Raw genomic sequence first — 17490 nt, 5'->3', positions numbered from 1 at the left:
CTATCAATGTATTTTCTTGTGTCCTGTCATACTTGATAACTAAACTATTTTTTCATACCATATAATACCACATGGCCCTTTTTATAAGTGCCTAGTATTTGACATTCTGTATTCAGTTTAAATTGCAGTTCCCAACACACTGATTTATTAGAATGGTGAACCCTGTAGCAGTAGTGATTTTTCAAAATCTACACCCCCTAAAAAGATGATCTTGAATTATCAAGTGTTGTGGATTGCATTGTACCACATCAGTCTCAGCTCTTTGAGAGCCTCATGAAGCCCAAAACCACAGGATATGATTTATTTTGTCCCAGACTAACCTATGAAACTAAAACATCAATTAGTGAAAGAGATCTATGGGTAAGCTAGTCAACTGCTAGTACCAGAGACCCCCTGAGTGAGGTTCCACATGAAGCCCTTTGCTATGAAAAGGGGTCAGTTCTAGATTAAACCCTTGCCATATAAAAGGGATGCCAATAGGATGTCTTTGGTGGGTTCTTGTTTGCACCCTTAGAAGTTGTAAAGGGTTTGACTATAACCCACAGTCAGGGTTGTAGTTGGAATCAATACACCATAGAAGGGTTCTCTGTAGAACCTTTCATAGGGGGGTTCTGGTTGGTATCTCTTACAGATGGATCTAGGTCTGCCAGCCTCTAAAAGGGTTCTAGGTGGATTCTTTGTAAGTGGATACACCAGGAACCAAAAAGGGTTATCCCATAGCGACAAGCCAAACAACCCTATATGGTTCTAATTGGCACCGTCTCTTTCTCAAAGTCCACCTACAGGTTTGGTTTCTCAGCCTCTCAGCAAACTAATGAAAGAAAATAACAAAATATCCCAAGTGCACTGAAGGACAACAACTAAAATTTTCCCACTGGACTAACATCAAAATACTACAAATCCAGCCTTAGTCTTACACAAGGTGGTGCATCAAGGAGGCTGCTCTGCAATGTTAATACTCCTCATCCAGAGACTCAGAAGCTCCCAAATGGATTATAGCCAATGCACAAGTCCTTATAGTAATTAGTTCTAGAAAAACAAAATGAATATACACAGTGTGTGTGTGTAAGTTGGTGTGAGTTTTGGGTAAGTTTGTAATGTTTTCTCCCATGGGAAGAAAGAACTTTTTGCCCCTGCCAGAATTCTTTAAGCCTCTGTGGACTTTCAATATCTCTGAGCTATAGTCAATGTTTTGTCAGCATGATGGACAAGAAAGCTTTGGGAATTTGAATTTGAAAAGAGTGCAGGGAAGCTATTGTCCCCAGACAATACAGTATGAGGGTTTGGGGAGCTAATGGTTTTCCGTATGTAACCATTCCGACACAGGAAATCACACTTCCACCGAAAGAGATAGGACTGTCCTTGCACAATGTCATGGGCAATAAGTACACAAACATTTCCATGCACACAGAATCTTAAAGATGGACATACACACCAATGTGCACACACTTCTTCTCTGCTTTACTCTCTTTTGTTGCCTCTTTTCTACAAGGACAAACAACTCTTTCAGAAATGTAGTGTTTTTCCCCCTCCTTTTTAAAGTTCAGTGAATCTGGCTTCCTTTCTTTGCTACACAGGTATTGGCTTACAGCCTACAGAAGCTCTCTTTTCAAAAAGTTTTCTGAAGACATACAAAGTGACAGAGACACAAGCACAAAGTGACAGCACAAGACAAATCTTTGTATTTCAGACTGCAATTTTTTTTTTTAAAAATTAAAGTCCAGACGGAAAACAAGCAATCAAAGATACAATCCACTCCAGGTAATATTTCTAAGACAAGTATGTTTCAAATGCTTTTTTCTTTATTTTTTAAACAAGTGGTGTTCCTAGCCCAATATGTGACCGGTTAGGGTTTAACTACCTTGCTGAAAGTCATGTGTCCTTCCTTAAAAGGACACAACTTCAAATGGCAGGCTGGTGTGGGGCATTGTTGTGGGTATTAAGGGCCCCAGACTGAAAGAGTTTAAAGCAAAATGTTTTCTTCTGAATATTTCTTTAATATGTCAAATTAATGTCCTTGGTTTTTATCTGTCATATACACTGTTATCTGCTCCATTTAAATATTCCCATCAGAATACACTTAAGCAATATATTATCAGTTTGTATTGCAGAACCAATTTATTTTTACCTTCAATTTATTTTTGACAAGTATTGTTTGTATTACATGCGACATTTATATTCTGTATAGTCACCAGCCCCTTAATAGGTACATCCTGGATGCGGTGTTACTGTTATTATAAAATCCGATGCACCAGTTACTTCCACACTACTGTTGGTATTAGATTTCATTGTTTAGTCTTCTTTTCAAGTTCCTTTCATTGCCATTTATTGTTCTGTTTTCATTCCACCTCCGTTTGCATCATTGCACTCAGACAGTTGTGTTTCTCTGTGCACTTTAGTGAAGTAGAATGACTTAAGTTGAGAAGAATGACAATAAAGTTAAGCTGAATTAAATTAAACTGAAATTCAATGTGATAAATAGCAATCTTTCCCCCCTGCTACTCTTCTACTTTCCTTGCACAATGTGTCACACTGAGGCCTTTCTGTTCACAATAGATCAAATTAAATGTGTATATTTAGAAGTGTTGCACCACTGAGGGGTTCGAGACCCCTTTTAAGCCTCTGGTGATTCAGTTCCAATGTCTTGGAACAAAGTTTTATTGCAAAGCAACATTAGCCAAAAACTCTGCTCATACTGGCTGGAATTACATTAGGTTCCTGGCAACATTAACTTATTGAACAGTCTATCAGGGAGGAATTGGGAGAACTAGTGGGGGCTCACTGATTTTTAATGGCACGAGAAAACACAACTTGAGATTTAATGGGTTGGAATCAACAAAATGGCTCGGGAAACAGAAAATCTATCTTGCAAATGGTCACTCAATTCAGTCGAGGGGACATTCTGTTCATCTACAAATGAAATGCCTTTTTTAATGACTAAAATAAATTGATTTGTTAAATTGATTTCTTTGAAAGTGCAGGCGGCTCCTTTTGTTTCCAACATCGACTCTGGCTCAGCATCCTCTCTTAAATACCAGGGGTGTGGGTTTTGTTTTGTTTTTTTCATTCAAAATAGAAACAATATAATAGCAATTTTGGGCAATTTAAACCAATTTTTATACATAGTTATCTAACTATTTGTCACGTAAGTGACAGTCACCATACAGAAGGATGCAAAACTACCACCAAAATGACTTTGCTTTAACATAAGTAGAGAAAAAAATAAAGTTATATTTTGGTTTTGTATCCAAAACATAAAGACTCCATGTCATTAGCAGTGGTCTTGCATAAAAAAATAAAAATAAAATAACATAACAGTTAAAGGTCAAGTGTGTGAGCTTTAGAATGAAAGATATGCCATGTTGTTTCTACAGTAGCCCAGAATGGACAAAACAAACACTCGCTCCAGGGCTACTAGGGTTTTTGTGTCTACCGCCATAGTTCTCCTACATGCTTGGCACACAGGAGACGTTTTGGTTGATTGCAATCTGCAGCTTCACCACTAGATGCCACTAAATCCTACACACTGGACCTTCAGGATTAACTGCACTGTAAAGGTAAAACAGCAAACACAAAACAAAACATCAATTAAATATAAATAAACCATTTATGTTATATAAATAATAAACCATCCAAAAATGTATCATTATGTATATTCAGAAGGCCTTTCACAGCGTGATGTACAGTATGGGAGGCAGTAGTGCTGAGGTTTGTATTTGTATGCTGCAGTAATTTGAAATACATTGAAAGCCTTAGAGCCAGTCACAGTATGTTTGAACGGCCCCTTCCTCCAAAGTAAGGTTAATTACTTGAAACTTGAAATTCCTAATCTCCCTAAATATTTACCTCTGCTTTTATTTCCCTGTGCTACTATTATGCTCAAGCACAGATGCAAAGCAAGCGCACACACGCACACACACACACACACACACACACACACACACACACAGTCATTAGCTGCACAACAGGGTAGTGGAAAGTTAATCAGGGCGTTACGACAGCCACACAGAAAAGGTCACTGAACCGCACACACTCAAACACACTCACACTACCGAGCTTACTCTCATTCAGACACACATTCATACACATTCACTGAATCTCTACCACAAATCAATACCGACACTCACAGAAGATGCAGGAGAAATAGAAACCTCTGTATGTTAGGGGTCACATATGTGTTACACCCACACACACTCACACATCCAATAAGGAGTCAGGTCAGTAAAGCGGTGTTTGAAAATTCCTGATGGGATTATGAGGACTTAGCCTCAACAGCCAACACATTAGTAGAGAAACAGGCACACACACGAGTATGTCATCCTACAAGGAAGATTTGACACAGCATAGCATATACTGCTGAATGTTTAAGCTGCTTTGTGTGCAGATGTGTGTGTGCTCATGACTCTCACTTACAAAATGTATCGTCCTATCTCCAAAATGCTAAATGCTGTCTGACCCTAAAGCTGCCGCAGCACTCTGTTCACTATTTATTTGTCATTAAACACTGGCTGGCTTTGACCTGCTGTAAGCCTCATTAGAATACACTCCCATTAATGACTCACATTAGGCACACACGCACACACACACACACACACACACACACACACACACACACACACACACACCAGCAAATTCACATAATATTAGTATTTGGTTCTTTTAATGAATTGTGCCAGCTAATGTGAGGGTATGTGCACCAGCTGACGCAGTACAATGCCACTCAAGAGCAGTATCACCTGTATGTCCGCCTCGTCCGATGTTTGCTTTCATCTTGAGAGTGTGTTTGAAGGACAGAAGCACTGTCGGAGAGAAGGATGGATAAAAGGACAAAAAGGGAAAAAAAAAAAAAAACAACTTCCACTTTCAGGCACTGAGTTTCAAAGATCGTCTTTGTCTGTTAAATGTTGTTAATGAAAGTGATTCTAAGAGAGGTGAGGGGGTAGGAGGACAGAGACATTATGAAGACTGACAGTAGTGGGCAGATAAAGCAAGGCTGTTGGAAACGTGTTGTTCATTTGTGTCCCAATGCAGATCCCATATAATGAATACTTCTCAGTTTTGAAGGGCGACACCACAAAGATGGATATAAAATGTGAGTTGGGGAGTTTGCAGGTGTATGGAGTAATGTAACAGTGTGGATAATGTTTCTCACTGCAACCTGGGGATGTCAGAAGTCAGGGTCAAACTACACCAATCTTGGAACCAAGCGGCAAACTCAGTGGCTGAAAATCAGCTAGAAGTCAATTTGGAGGTACCAAAACTGCAGTTCATCAAATGGCCACTTGAGGCTGGCCAAATATGATCACTTCTGGAAATCAAGATGCCAACAACCAAAATACTGAGCTCAAGGCTCCAAAACAGCGTTCCACCAACCAATTGGTAATGACACAATGGCTGAGTCCATTATCTAGCGACCATTATCATTTTCTATGCTCAGAAGCCATCAACTACTGACATAAGACAGGGTGTTTTAGGTCCATGTGATAATTTTAAATAATCTCTATAAACACATATCTGCATATGAATGCAAATAAATAATAATTTAAAAAAGGAGAATAAAAGGCTTAATCATCATCAGACCATGGATGGGTTCTGAGAATGAATTTTGGCCAGTGCTTTCAACCTCCTTTCTCTCCAGTTGGACTGTTTACCTGCATGCAACCACAACCCAGCCAAACATGATTGATCAGTACAATTCAGTCTACAAATGGAAACCAGTATATTGTACCTGTTGTTAATAGCGATTGGTCATACACATACTGTATACTGCTTTGGTTTTCTTGCCCAAGAACACTTCATATGAAACTCAGCTTTTAAGTCTTTATCTTAGTGCTGACGCAAGTCATCACCCAGTCTCTCAAATAAATGATTAATCGACTATCATTGGTCCAACACAGGCCCTTCTTTTCCCGAAAGACATTCTTTGACTCGGGCATATTTTCTATTGAGGATAGTCTTTACTCTCTTATTGAGAATGGTAGACTGACCTCACAGCCTTATTTGGCACCAGCAGCTTTTGTCTACTGTTACTTTACACCTTAAGAACTTTTGTTAGAGTGATATCCCCATAAATATCTGCATTGCTTTCATAATCTACCAGCTGCATTCTCCAGACATATTGATAAAAATAATCTGCCAGACTGTCGGTGTCACCAGTAAATAAACTCTTGAAATCTCTCTTTCATCTCTTGAGCACTTAAGCTATATCTGTCAATACACCAGGGTCAGGGAGAAGATGATAAAACTTATTTGATATTATCTACTGTATATTATGTAGACTTACGGATGAAAATGTGATATTATTAGCTTCCACTATGGAACAAGCTGACATTTCAATGTGAATATAGAGTGTTTTTAACTGCTTCAGGCTTTTGGGAAGGAGCCTTCACTCAGAGAGAGCCTTGATCAAAGCTTTACTGGGAATCCCTTTTAATAAACTAATGAGTCAAAGGAGCTGGGCAGGCCATACACACACATGCAAACACTCCGCTCAGACAGTGAGATTCTGAGATTTCATATCTTAACATAAAGGGCCGTGATTGGTTGGAAATGGCCCATTACCAGACCGATGTTATCAGACAGTCGGGAACCCTGAGTCTATACTGGACCAATTATACTGTAGACCATTGAGTGTTTACCAATACTGTCATAGTACTGATATTTGTTTTCTTAAATCTCACATTTTGTCTTTTGTCTCACACTCAGATTCATGACATGTGACATAATTTTAGGAGGGAAAATACGGGCTGATTAACAAAGTGGATGATTATGTTTCTGTGAGTGTAGTGGGAGCACCCTCATTACAGATGATTGCCAAAGCTGGTTGCGTCTTGGATCCAGTTTCAGCTTGATAAAATATCCATATTTTCTTAATGTAGCTCTGAATAAACATTAAATCCATGAGTAACTTGATGAGGATGGAGATAAACCACCACTGATGAACAGCATAAAATTTCACTCAACTCGCTTTTTCACCTCTTAATGGAGGCCCTGATTCCAGCACACATGCTAATCCATTAGTGGTGCAAGAACACATTGATACCCTTGGGTATCACAATATTATGTTTTGTGATACTTTATTGATTCTCAAAAAAACATTAATGATTAACATTTCTGCTGTGTTAAAACCTGTGACCATTAAGCAGTAGTGTTGTTATCTATCTTCAGCCAATTGACTCTAAAACTCCAGTGTAACAATATATCACCAGTGTAAGTGCAAACAACATGGCCTACAAAACCATGGATCTATTAAGAGAACTGGATATAGCACTGGAGGTGGGCCCGCATTCCTCCCTGCCAAAATAAGTTTGACTTTCCAGGTATAAATTACCAATATGTTCTGCAATGTTGGGCCCATAGAGCAAGCGCACAAGAGAGTTCAACTCTCTTGTGCACTCTCTCTTTTACACCATCAAAATGTTATCAGACCAAATGGATCAAATCAAAATAGTGAAACAAGTCATCCCACATGGTTTATGATATGACACTCAAAAAATATGTCTCTTTCCCAATGTAAGTCTATGGGAATAAGTGTTTTTTTGGGCCCATTGACATCACATGATGTACCCAGAAGTTGTAATTCCATGGTTTGACTACTATGTGTAATTGGGAGTCTGAATGAAATAGGCAGTCATAAAGGGCACAGCACTAGCTCCTTAAACTTGATGTTTAAAAATGTGCAACGCATTTCCTTGCTTACAGTATTGCATTGTATCCATTGCATTGAGTCATAATCCCTGTATCCTGATACCTATCATGTTGCCACACTGATTTCAATATACAGCCCTACAATTCATGTGTACATAAACTCACAAACTTCTGTATGTTAGAGACTGTCTCTTTTCTCCACCTCTCTGTTCTTGTTTCTCTTTAAATGTAGAACTTTTTGATCTATTGTCTCTTTTCTCTTCTCTTTACAAAGCTCCAAATGTCTCTCTACTATCTATTATTGCAACATATTCCTCCTTCCCCCTTCTTCTCAACATAACACTTGCAGTGTATTGCATTAACACTCAAAGACACATAAACTATCATTATTGTGTCTCATTTCTAAATATCTCTTGCACACTGCCAAGTCAATAACTCTTCAGCTAAACGCCCCAAACTGTAATCAAACCAGCTAATCAAAAGGGAACAACATAACCTCTGTATCAGTGTCAATCAACTATTCTGCCAGCTATTTTGTGTCTCTCGAATCAGAGAGGCACTCAGTAAATCAACTCTTCAATTGTCCTCCAGAGGGGATGCTAAACATTGTATCAGATTGGTACTTGGACCCAAACGTATCAGTAAGGGTATTGGGACTGCAAGAAGTGTATTAGTGCATCCCTAGGAAAGTGTAAACATGTGCCTAACTATGTGTCAAACAAAATCAGTAATCAGATTATTACTTGTGGATAATTTGAGACACAAAGTTCTGAACAAGTAATAAAAAAGTTTACAAAAATCAATGTTTCAAATTTGCATATGAGCAAATTTTTTATTCTGTGATAAGTTTTATAATTTGAATAATTTTTTGTTTGTTTTCCCTTCACTTTCAAGTTGTTATTCTTTGAGGGTTTATACTTTTTTTGTTTTTGCTTCTATTTTTTGTGCGAAGGAAAAAAAAGACATGCTCCTATTTTTCTTGCACTTCAAAGCCATGACTGAAGGGGATTAGTATTGCTTCACTTTGCCTCCCTGCCAGTCATCCAGTCAGTCTGACTGTAATCCATCTGCCAATCCAGTCAGTCAATCAATTGGTCGAGCTCCATCTTGAATTTAATACAAACAGCGTGCCAAACAGGGAGCACTGATTACACTGAGTGCTACTCAGGGTAATGAGAGCGATCAAGGTTCCCTGCCGGCACATACATGGCTTACACATACAAGACATACAAGACAGACACACTATGCACAAGACATCAATCTTTGTGCTTATTTACTTATTTACAGCAGCTGTCTGTTTTCTCTGATGACAGATCAGAGAGCGGTTACATTTCATGAATAATTGATTACATTTAGTCGTCTAGATTTGTCTTTTGTTTCAAACAGTGCAGAGATACACAAATCAAAAACAGCAGCTAACATTTCCAGCGCTTTCATCATAAGACTTTTAAGTTTGGACGGCATGTTGCTTATTTTGTCGGGGGAGAACTTCACTCCAACACTGTGTTGTCTGTAAAACCCAATGACTTTGTCTAACTTGAGTTCTCATACTCTATACTTACAGATGGTTAGGCCTTGAACATTGTGCTACTTCTTTGTGTCTCTTTTGTTCCACTTCTTCTCTGTAATTATGAAAATCACTTGCATAACAAACCTAAATGTAAAATCATCCAGTCTGGGTCAAAGAAGGCCACTTTGCAATTGCAATACTTAAAAAACTAGCTGTAAGTACATAAAAAGGCAACATAATTACAGTAGTCCCTGCTATTACGGTAGTTACTTTCATCCCTGTATAATAGCCTGAATTTACATTTAGACTATAAGCTACAAGATGGATGAATACTACTAAAGAGCAGGTTGAATGAGTGAAAAGATACTGAATAGACACTATGAATTACTATTATATCTAATTATATACATATACTAACTACTTTGGATTGCTGTAGCTGTTATTGCTAAATACATCCACCTATCTGAGCATCTGTACATGCATGTGAATTAGAGTGGCTGTCAAAAAAATTGTATTAATTAATTTTGAACATTTAACATGATCCACTCACAAAGGTGCAACTAAAAAGGGCTGCAGCTTAGCAAAGTATACACCCGGGCATGGTGGGAAGTCAGCACGTGTCGAATGCTCAAGAAATAAATACAGCTTTGACAGCTGTAATACCATGGAATTAGTGTGAGAGTTAACCTCCTACTCTCCCCGCTGTCTCTCATTCGCTCCTTTTCCCTCTGCCGTTCTGTTTCCTGATCTGTGCCTCTCTTACTCTATCGCTGCTCTGTCCATAATAATTAGACGGAATCGGTGTGTGGTAGAGCAGCACAGAGAAGGATTGCACGTAAACATTTAGTGACGGCGGCGTAGCGTCAGCGGCAAATGATGTCATGGGCAATGAATCTGCTGCTGACCACTCGGGTGGAGAGATGGGAGGAGGAGGAGGAGATGGCAACAGGGATGGAGTAAAGGGAGAAAAAAGATTTCGAGAGAGGAAACAATATAAAGAAATGTGAGAGGAGGATGGCAGATATGAAAGAAAAGAGAGAGGGTGACAAGTGTGGATGATGTGGACAGTGAAGAGGAGGAAGAGAGAGGAAGGAGGGGAAGTAGAAACGCACGACATAAAGGAGAGAGAGAGAGATGGAGGGAATGATTATGAGTGGAGATGTTTGTCTCTCAATCAGGATATGGACTCCCATAAATAACAAGCTCTCACAGTCAACAGCATGATGTCACCACATTCACACACTCTCAAACACACACACACACTTTGCAAGCAGATGTAGCTGCACTGATGCTGCCATGAAAAAAATTCACTCAAAGAAAACAATCTCAATTGCGCCACATTTTCCTTATTCAGTGCCTAATTTCCCTTTGTTTTCCTCCTCCATCACTGAACGCTCTTGTACTTTGCTCATTGGTATTCATGTTGTGCTTGTTCTTAGTATTTACTGTGTAAGGCACCCTGTTAATGACATTGCATTGCTTTGGCTAGGACTTTCTGGTACATCTCAGGATTTGAATGAGATAGAGAGAAAAACAGAGACAGCTGAAGAAGGAATCTGGGAAAACAGAGACTATAAAAGATTCAAAGAGAGACAAATAGGGATCAAGACAAATGGCAAAAGAAAATAAAGCTCATTTGGACCATGTATGTGATCAATCTTCAGGTTCTCAATGCACGAGAATGCACTTTGTATGTAGTGTGAGTGATTGTATTACCTGTGGCACAGAATAATCTGGAAGAAACAGACATCCAAAGGAGCCATTGGTAATGCCTTTTGTTGAGTTTGAAAGGGGACTCTTTTGTTTCATTGCCCAAAGGGCCTGTTGATTAGGCAGTAATTGAGTCATTAAACACCAAATATAGCACTCACCTGTAGCTTGGTCAGCTGGGCTTTTCAAGTTTTAAATTGGCTGTGAGTGCAAATGTACTACGCAAACCTGAAAACCTACACAAAACCAACTTACAGAAACACCTGATCCAAAGGCAACATGAGGACACTCAAAACAAGGAGAACACCAGCACAGGCAGCAACATGGTGACCATATTATTAATGAGTGGCGAAAAGTTGTCAGTAGTTAGTTAGTAGTCAAAAAGAGTAGCCAAAAATGCATCAGAGAAAAAACAAATCCCCTCAAAAATCTACTACCACATACAGCACTGACTCGCAAGGCAAGCTAGATCCACTCAGGTTCGGATGCACCGACTGCAAAATTCTGGATTGATAATGATACCTATGTTCAAAATAACAATTTTGCAGATAGCTGATACTAATGTTTTTTTGTTTTGATTTGTTTATTTGTAAGTTTGTTTGTTTTGGTGGTTATGTATTTTTTTAGTTCTAATGTCTTTTTTACATCAGTTCTTTGAGGAAAGTCATACAATTTGCCATTGGCTAATCTGTGCATTCAGCCTTTAATTCTAAGTAATTCCTCTCTATAATTTAATAGCTTAGTAACAGTTTAAACACATTATAAAACAGTGCTGTTTCTGGTGCTTTCTGTGAAATTAGTGCAATTCTATTAATACAGTTTTGCTAAAGAGCTCACAAGATATCTTCCTAACAGTTCAATGTCAAATAATGTGCTTACCCTGATTACTCAATGCCTGCCAACTAGCAAATACCGCTGTTGCTCACCTCATCACCATGGGACTGCACCGCCTATGGGCTTGCATTTAAAAACATGTTGTATTTTTTATGAACTTTTGCTCAGCTGGCAGTGCAAGTTGTTTTTTATGTAATACTAATGAATAAATATGATGTTAATGATCATTGAAGGAAAGCTTTTTTTTGCCTCCTTCTTTTCCTTAACCACAAGGTGGTTCAGAGGTCAGGGTCAGCAGAGCAGCACGGCATGTCTGGTACTAGCTGATATTCAGCATTTTTGCAGAACCGCAAGGGAATACTAAAACAAATTTTCCATGAAATGCTTGTTGATGGCAGTTTGCAACTGGTTAGTGCTGGTTAGCATTATGAGAATAAAGTAATGTTTTACTGTTTCATACAGATAACAGGGATTATGTGTGTATATATGATTAATATACCATAAAAAACAGTTTGAATAGCTGAATGTTATCAGCTTTGCCCCCCTTTGACTCCATGTCTCCCACACTCTCACTCTCTCTTCATCTGTCATCTGTTTCATATTCTCTCATGTCTTTCCCCGTATCTGTCTTCTGTCTTTTCCACCCACCTGATACCCCCCCCCCCCACCCTTCCAACCACATCACCATCTATTTTTCACTGGCAGTCAGAATTCAAATCCATATTCAAGGAAGCTTAATTGGCATGACCTCTGAGTCTCACTCCCGTCCTCTCTGCAGGTTCATAGCTTTCAATTATTTCCTTTTCCCTCCGTCGTTAAAAGTGGCGTTTCATTAAGGGACTGCCGTTTCCATTGCTAGGGCTTCCATGTCAGTCTTTTTTTTTTTTTTTTTTTTTTCCATCCAAGTCAACATGAATCACATTAGAAAAGCTGAATGGAAATGACACATCCAATGAACTTTTCTCAGCATAACAAAAAGAGTTTCTCTACTTGGGCAAAAAGTGTTGTTGCTAAAGAAATGATGCAATATTCATCTAAAAACACTTTAAATAGTCACAATTGGAACATGGATATCTGTCTAATCAAATGTACCAGAAGCAGCACTGGGATGTATAAAACTAATTGCTGATTTTAGTAAATTTACTAGATTTTTAAAATGTATTTATTTAGGGAAAACAAACTGTTCGGTGAAAGAAAACAATTTGAAAAAGCTGCAATAAAATGCACGATAATATTCCGGCATATTGCACCCAGGTTTGCTGATTATTGCTGAATTCACAATCAGTGCTGAAATCTTTAAATTAATATTTGAATGGAGTATGCACTGAATGTATATAATGCACATAATGTATATGTACATAATGTGAGTACGCAATGTAAATAATGCATGGGATATGTCCAACATTTACTCAACAAACAGCCTCCTAATATTCATCAACTATTAAAAGGGTTTTTCTAAATGAATGCTAATTCTCTACCCTTCAAAAGAGCTCTTGCCATGTCGGCTCCTTTGTCCGTCCGCCCCATCTTGCTCCAACCTGTCTGTCTTTCTGTCCTGGTGTCTTTCTTCCACTCCTCTTTCCATCTCCTCCTCCTTCCAGACATCATTGACTTCTGTATACGCAAAGCTTGTATCTTTCTGTTTCCCTCAGTCCATGGATGTTTTCTACCCGTGTTTTTCATTGTCTTTGTTCGGCACTGCACCGCTGTCATTAATTATGAAGTCTCAAATGGATTTCCTATACACTCCATGTCACACACACATAAGTACAAACAAAGACAGTGTGTTCCTTCCTCTGCATGTGCATTTTGTACAAAGTGAGTCAGACCTAACAAGAGAGTTCATCCCCCTTCTATCCATCTGTGCTGACTATGTGTGTGTGCATTACTCTGAGTGTGTGTATGTGTGTGTTGCACGCTCTCTGCCAAGTGGGACCTACCCCAGGGAATCCTGTCAATCAAACTGGCTAGCAATTTGTCAGAGAAACAAGGCACTTTCCAAGACAGGCAGATGGATATAGTATGTGTGTTTCTGTGTGAGTTTAAGGGTGCGTAAATGTGTATATGTTATGTGTGTGTGTGGGTGTGTGTGGGTGTGTGCGTATTAAATTTTGGTTGCAACTGCATGGACTGGTATGCGCTTATACATGTATAGTATGATATCTTATGACATATATAGTCATTTCTGTTGTGTGTATGCATGAAGTAGCTGATTCTCCATAGCATGAAAGAAAAGGCAAGTGATAGACAGTGCGCACACACACACACCACACACACACACACACACACACACACACACACACACACACACACACACACACACACACACACACACACACAATATACTTCCCAAAGACAGAACTGACAGCTCTCTTTCTTCAATTCATGTTATTCACTTCTCCCTCTACCCATATCTGTTATTCCCTTAAGTATTGCCCTTTCCTCTTATTCTTCTCTTTATTTTGCTTGCTCCTTCTACTTTCCTTCCTTTTGGCTTTTCTACATGGCATAAAAGAAATAAAAATAGATATGGAGGGATCAGTACCGAACAACTCAATCGCATATTGAAACAAATCATGTAAACATACTGACATATATAGTCAAGTTAGTTTGTTTTTAAAGAAATAAGTTGGATTAAAAAAAATAAAGGATACTGAACCCTGTCATAGAAAAGAGCTGCTCCAGAACTGAAGTATGTTAATTTTCAAATGAATTTAAGTGAATTCTTTAAAGTAACCCAGTAGCTAGAATCAATGTTGCAAATGCATTGCACATTGCAATGTTACATGTATACATTATTTTGCATAATGGATAAATTGAAACTTTAATTTTCTTTACATTTCAACACTGCTGTGGTCAATGTGTGGTTAGGTTTAGGCACAGAAACCTTTGTTATGTTTAGAAACAAATCTACTACACTATGTAGTGGATACATGGAAACTTGTTTTACTTTGGAAACTTACATGTGGTTAGCTTTAGGTGAAAAAAATATTAGGTTATGTTAAGGAAAATACATTTTGACTTAAAATAACCAATCACCTAAACAAATGTTGGAATTGTATGTTTCTGCAAACCCCAAATATGTTACATTTGTGCATTGTAGCAGAGTGGATACATTAATGCTATCAGTGATCCGCAGTGGTCTGCAGTGCTTGTCAGGCTGTTGGCCTTAGTGTCACACCTTCCACCATCCCCTCCATCTCCCAAAGACAAAGTCAGCTCATATATGCTAATATATCACTTTAAAAATGTTGATATGATATATATGAAACATACAAATGTAATGCATCTGTGGTTTGCAGTAATGTACAATGCCAATATTTTCTTCTGGCGACGGGTCTGTTTAAAGAAAAAGTTTCAACTGCACTCTTTGCCATCAAGCATCAGTTGTTATTCCTCCTGACTTCCATTCTCAATCTGTCTGTTTCTGTTTGCCTTCCATCCTTTCTCCATTCTCTAAATTTCTTCCAGTCTTCATCCACTTCTACTGCTTTTTGTTTTTCTTTCCATCTCCCTCGTTCGCTTACCTTCTCTGCTGCCTTCACCTAATCCCCAAAGACAACATTCCTATTTCCTAAGACATTTCTTCTCTGTTCTCTTTCTCTCTATGCTCTGTGTGTATGACCCTCGTGACACAGTGATGTGCGTCACTGTGGACTTATTGACTTCCTTAGACTCTTTCTTCATGTCAGCTGACTGAAACAGACTGGCCTCATTGGCTAATAAGGCAAGACAACTCTTTACTAAAAGTCGAGTGACAAATTGACTCCCCCTGTTAAACACAGACACACACATACGGTCTAATTTATGGTCATGCGTCTTGTGCAAACTCCCTCAGTCATTGCATTATGTAGGTCTTTTCAGCTTCTCTTCTCTCCCTCAAAACCTCAGTTGCAAATCATTTGAAACGCGCTCATGATCATCAGTTGACCTGACTGGCTTCTTTGTTGAACTCTTATTTGTTAGGGAGGTAGCCTCGGTAATGTGGCCAGAAATTCTAGCTAGTGAGAGAGCTGATGTGGTCAGCTATTCTTTCTGTTGGTGAGTGTGGAAAAGTGAATTTCACATTTCCATCTTTGAACTCGAGGCATGTAATTGGCTATTATAGCTCAAACTGGCCAAATGACGCACGCCAAAATCACAACTAACACCCAGAAACACACAGTAAATCTTACCCTAACTCCACAAAAGGTCAATGGAATCACAAATCAATCATCAATCATGCAAACTAGTAAGACCACTGGCTTTGTCAATACAATATTCATTGACATCCACATTGTATAAAAGCAGAAACCATTCCATCATAGCAAAGAGGAGACAATTCAAGCACAGAAGAGCAGGACAGAGTTGAGACAGGTTGAACAAAAGTGCAAGAAAGTTTTAGAGGAAGAGGAAATCACAATGACCAGATGTGAAGTAAGCGTAAGCGAATCAGGCCTCAGCAGAGACGAGGCAGAGCATGATAACGAAGAGGAACATAAAATTGCATACTCACCAAGCTGACTGCGTCTCTGAGCGTAGGCTACCACCACCGCGGCCAGAACTATACAGCACAACGATGTCACAAGGTTTGCCATCTGTAGACACACATACAGCAAAGTCATCAGCAGGAGCGCGTGCGAGAGACAGAGAGCCGGCGAGTTGAGTGTGTCCGCCTGTCGTCCTGATTGACTGACAGACCCATAGACGCCTACAATACCATGTAAGAGGTGGAGAGATAGCTGCTTCCCGTCTTCTCTCTCAGTATCTCCTTTCACTGCTATGGTCCCCTCAGTGGCCTTTCTCCCTTTCCTCCCTTTCTTACTCGTCACACTCCCTTATTTCTTTACTTCTCTCACTGTTGTTATCCTTTTCACTGTATAACCTCTGTCTCCCTCCTTTTCTCTGTTTATGTGTGTGTCTCTCCCTCTCTCTCTTTATTTCTGTTCATCAGCCTAATGGGTCCATCCTCTCTGGGATGGGCTAGGGCCAGCAGCTCTTAAAGGTATAGCACACAATAAACAAACACACAGCTTCCATGTAAAACAACAACGCTTCCTTGGCATCCCGTCGCCTCATTGTTGCCTCACATAAAATGTTTATTACCTTTAGTTTGACATTTAAGTATTTGTTGACTATAAAAGGGGAGGTAAGTTGGAGGGGAAAGGCACTCTCATCCCTGGCTTTTCCATATTTTCATGCTTTTGTCTCTTTTTTTTCTTGCCTTTAAAACACTCATTCCTTATTCAACATTTTGGCAAACATATTAAGTTTTATTATTTTGGAAAGTGAGATGAGAAGATACAAAAAATGTCAGTGCACCAAACTTTAAAATAAATAAATAAATAAAAACACTTGTTGAAGGAAAAGTTCCACATTTCAAATAATTAAATGATCCTCCTTGCCGAGGTGAGGATGCAACTTTTGTGCATGTGTGCTAAATGTGAAGCTGCTGTCAGCCAGCCCGCTAACTTAGCTAAGCATAAAGACTGGAAAAAAGATGTGTATGGCTGCAGCCACAAAACAACATGCCCGCACAAACCATGCCCACCACCAGTACAAGAGGAATCCGCCAATGAACCTGTTATTAAAATCGTGCTACAAGGCCACATTTAGTAAATACATGAGGTCAAATTTAGCAATCATCCATTTAATGCTCAATTATACTTAAAGACACTGTTCAGCTTTAAAATAACAAGATTCAACCCTTGCCATTACCCTTACCCTAACCTTAACTGCCACTCTTTTAACTTTAACTTTGAATTTTCTTTCTAACAAAGGCTCACAAACAGGTTGTCATGGACTGACAT

General features: G+C 39.0%; 1 protein-coding gene across 2 annotated transcripts in view; it reads right to left on the bottom strand.

Annotated features, from left to right (window-relative positions):
- The window catches only part of cntfr (ciliary neurotrophic factor receptor), a 158663-nt gene extending 142066 nt beyond the window's left edge, over positions 1-16597 (bottom strand). The window contains exons 1-2 of one of the 2 annotated variants that reach the window (XM_042510003.1): positions 16401-16597; positions 16197-16278 (exon numbers count right to left, since the gene is read on the bottom strand). In XM_042510003.1, coding sequence (XP_042365937.1) covers positions 16197-16278; positions 16401-16403 — 85 coding nt within the window. In that variant the 5' untranslated portion in view covers positions 16404-16597. Of the gene's footprint in view, positions 1-16196; positions 16306-16400 lie in introns of those variants that run through there. The other variant, XM_042510002.1, reaches the window with a different exon arrangement.
- Between the last annotated feature and the right edge of the window lie 893 nt (positions 16598-17490).

This window comes from Plectropomus leopardus, chromosome 20 (assembly GCF_008729295.1).
Source record: "Plectropomus leopardus isolate mb chromosome 20, YSFRI_Pleo_2.0, whole genome shotgun sequence".
Classification (NCBI taxonomy): Eukaryota; Metazoa; Chordata; class Actinopteri; order Perciformes; family Serranidae; genus Plectropomus; species Plectropomus leopardus.
The sequence above is the reverse complement of the archived record's forward strand: the minus strand, read 5'-3'. Positions and strand labels throughout refer to the sequence as shown.